Source organism: Phaethon aethereus, assembly GCF_964289735.1.
Source record: "Phaethon aethereus genome assembly, chromosome: 2".
In the NCBI taxonomy this organism is placed as follows: Eukaryota; Metazoa; Chordata; class Aves; order Phaethontiformes; family Phaethontidae; genus Phaethon; species Phaethon aethereus.
Window position 1 is genome coordinate 45,302,944 of NC_138582.1, and position 3,654 is coordinate 45,306,597.

At 49.5% G+C, this 3,654-nt stretch overlaps 1 protein-coding gene across 1 annotated transcript; it reads right to left on the reverse strand.

The window, feature by feature from the left end:
- Window positions 1–1,680: 1,680 nt before the first annotated feature.
- Window positions 1,681–3,185, reverse strand: NPBWR1 (neuropeptides B and W receptor 1; the record flags this gene model as incomplete). Its single annotated transcript, XM_081996331.1, has 1 exon — window positions 1,681–3,185. The coding sequence occupies one exon, from the start codon at window positions 3,183–3,185 to the stop codon at window positions 2,190–2,192; it is 996 nt and encodes a 331-aa protein (XP_081852457.1). The 3' UTR covers window positions 1,681–2,189.
- Between the last annotated feature and the right edge of the window lie 469 nt (window positions 3,186–3,654).

The following is a 3,654-nucleotide window of genomic DNA, read 5'->3' on the forward strand; positions in this document are numbered from 1 at the left end:
CAGTGGCCAACAATTTGAAACGCTGGGTTTAACACCAGTCGGGGTGATATAAGCAGAGGGTGAGGACGAGGCACAAGCAGCCAGAAGTTGCCTCTGTGGGACTGGCTCTACTTACGCCCGGGTACCTGTGCCCCGGCTGCACGGCGAAGCGAGCCTGGGCAGGTTGATCCGCTCTGCAGCAGCCGCAGGCGAACTAAACCCGCGAGCCGCAGAGGTGGTCGCCTGTACGCACCGCGGTGGGGAACAAGGCTCGGGCAGCTGTGTGCGTGGCTGAGAGCCTCCGCACAGGGCCCCTTACTCGTGGTCAGGATGTCTCAACCCAGAGGAGGTTTGAGTTTTCATTCCTGGCCTGCCTGACCTACCAGGGAGCCTATAAAGTAGTTGCTGTTAGGTATAGTAGCAGGCTGTAGCAGGTCTGCTCTTGTCTGCCTTGTTACTTGCTGCATAGTTTTCTTTGCAGAAGTATAAGCTGTATTTTCTCTTTGGGAAACTCATACCCACACTGCCGGTGCCACTACCCATCTGGATCTGCAGGTCATCCTGGATTTACTTCCATCTGGAAATGCAGGTGCGCTTGACAGTAAAAGTTACTCCCAAATGGGATCAGTTACTTTGCATGGTTTAATCATCAACCCAGTTATATGTCATTATAAAGTACCAGGGTTTATATAACTGCTAACACTTGCAAGTAATATGCTTATTTGGTGTTTCCTCAGAAGGATTTAGCAAAATAAACTTTCCACATGCCTATGGCAGAACTCCAGACTGCAGCAGTGGAAGGAGACCTAGTGCAAGGGCTCTCAGGAGGCATCTGCAAACCTGAGCATGTGCCGCATCAGTCGTTACGCACCTCCTGAAACCGTCATCCTTTCCTGTGTTGGTGGAAATTCAATTCTTTAACTGCATTTCCCTATCTCTGTATTCAGTGGAGGGAGAAATATGTAACAAAATCTGTGTTACACCTATTTTGCGTCTGCTGCAGGGGAGAAGAGGGAAGACCTCTAAGATGAGAAATGTTAAGTGACTGCAAGCATTTTCCCAGTCTTCCACATTTTTTCAGTTTTCCTTAGAGGGCTAAAAGAGGAGATAAGAGGACAAAACCTCCTCATACAATGTTTGGACATATGAATTCTAGTGAAATTTTCATTGACCCTCCTCCAGGCAAAATTAAGCTAATGTTTTGAGTGGGTATTTTTACTTCCTTTGTCCTTCTTAAGAGAAATATTAACAAATCTCACCAGCAAGCAGAGCACAAATATGTGAGACACTATTAAAGTAACCTAATCACTACATATGATATTTATGATTTGTAGGGAAGAAGTCAGAATATTCTCCATGTTTCAGCAACTCCTTCTAAAAGTCTTAGAGGCTAAATTGTTCTGAAAATACCTTCAGATTCTATTTTCTACAACCAAAACCCATAAAATACCTGTGCGTGCAAGAAGATTGCCCATAAACATATGACAAATAAAAAAATAAACATCACTTCTGGTGCAAACAAAAGCTGCAGATTTTACAAACTACAGCTCCTAAGTACACTGTTAAGCCATTTTCCACGGCAAGTGGCTCCAAACCCACATCCGTGTATTTTATTCACTAGTGAGGCCTTGCACTTTCTTCCTTAAAGCCAGACTGAGGCCTCTCTCACCTGTTATCACAGATTTTGACTACCTTATCTCAGTCCCCTGTGAAATGAAATGAGCTCAATACCATGGTTCATTCCTTATCCTTTGGAGCTGTGCCTTTTTCAATATTGCAAAGTCTGCGAGAGTTTGAGTAAGCAGGTGCTGTGTATATGAAAGAGGCTGAGGAATCATTAAGCAAGACACTCAATGACACCTTTATTGGACTTTACGAATCACCAGTAAAAGAGACAGTCATGTGGCTTGAGTTCACAAAGCGGTATCTTTAAAAAGGGAAAAGGGACCTGCTGCAGCTGCGTGAGTTACAAACCCAGGACAGAAAGCACAGCAGAGAGAAGGGATTAAAAAAAAATTAAAAAAAGAGGGCAAGGGAGGGAGAGCAGTGCTGACGAAATGAGTGCAGGGAAGTTGAGAAAGCTCCACCTCTCCCCAGTTTGTGTCGTCTCTGTCACAAGGAGGCTGGAGAGAAAGCACTCTGTGCTGGAGTCACCCAGGAAGAGCAGGTGACAGTGAGAGAGCGACACCAGAGGGGACAGAGGGTTGGCTCTATGAGGTGTTTCTACAACCTATCAGTTTGCGAAAGCTCTTCCGGAAACTGTCATCCAGAAAGGCATACAGGAAAGGGTTGAAGCAGCTGTTGGCGTAACTCAAGCTAGTGATGAAGTAGGAAAGCCCAATGATCAGCGGAGTTTGTGGGATGTCTGTGGTGAGGGCCACCACTGTGCTAAGGTGATAGGGTGTCCAGCAGAACAGGCACACAGCCAAGATGACAACAACCATCAGCATAACTTTTTTTTTTGCTTTGTCCAGGGTTTTTGCATGGCTGTGGAGGCGCACACGTCTCAATCTGCACAGCATGGCGGTGTAGAGGATGCAGATGGTGGACACCGGGATGGCAAAGCCTAATACAAGGGTGTAGATCCGACTGCCTTTCCACCACACGCTCTCAGGGTGGGGGAACACGAAGACACACTGGGAGCGCCCCTGCTCCTTGTGTATCTTAGCAAAGAAGGTGAAGGGCAGGATGATGACTGTGACAAAGGACCAGACGCAGATGCTCACAATCTTGGCTGCTCGGTAGGTGCGGTAGGACATCTTCCTGGACTTGGTGGTGGCCACCACAACCAGGTAGCGGTCAATGCTCATGACGGTGAGGAAGTAGATGCTGGAGAAGGTATTGTACTGGTCTATGGAGATGATGAGCTTGCACATGAACTCTCCAAAGGGCCACTGCAGGAGCAGGTAGTCAGCAATGTTGATGGGTAGCACAAAGGTAAAGAGCTCATCAGCAATGGCCAGGTTGAGGATGAAGATGTCGGTGACTGTTTTCATCTTCGGGGCTTTGAGGATTACATAGATGACTGCGGTGTTGCCTGTCAGCCCCACAGCACAGATGATGGAGTAGATGACAGGCACCATGATGTAGAAGCTGGGGCTCAGAGGGGGAGTGGACATATTCAGCCCCCCATCCCCTCTCCCGGTGCAGTCCACAGGCCCATCCATACATGAGGAATTGGTCTCAGGCAGGGAGGTGTTCTGCATGGTCACAGGAGAGGGTGGCCTGGCCCACTGGTGATAGGAATGACTTGGAAGTGGGGGGAAAAAGGCGAGACCCCTGCTCTTCTCAAGCCTGTCTCCTCTGGCACATCCAGCCACTGAGGTGTCACATATGCTGTGCCAGGAGCAATGGGAGGTCACTGAGCTCGCAGCTGGTGGTGGAGGGTCCCACAACCCCCCCTGCAGCAGGAATGGTCCCCCTCTGGCTAACTCTGCCCTCCACCCCATGGGGTCAGTGCCAGCCTTGGACTACCCCAAAGTGACCATCCCAAGGTGATAGAGCTCACCTGGGGACCCAGCAGTCCTCCCTGGCCGCAGCCTCTGCTGCCCAGAGGTGCCACGGAGGGACGGTGGGGGCGGCAGCCAGGGCGAACCGCAGGCCTCCTGCCCTCGGGAGGAAGCTGGTGTCTTTGGGATGCTCCCCAAAAAGGAAAACACTATCCCCCCCGACCTT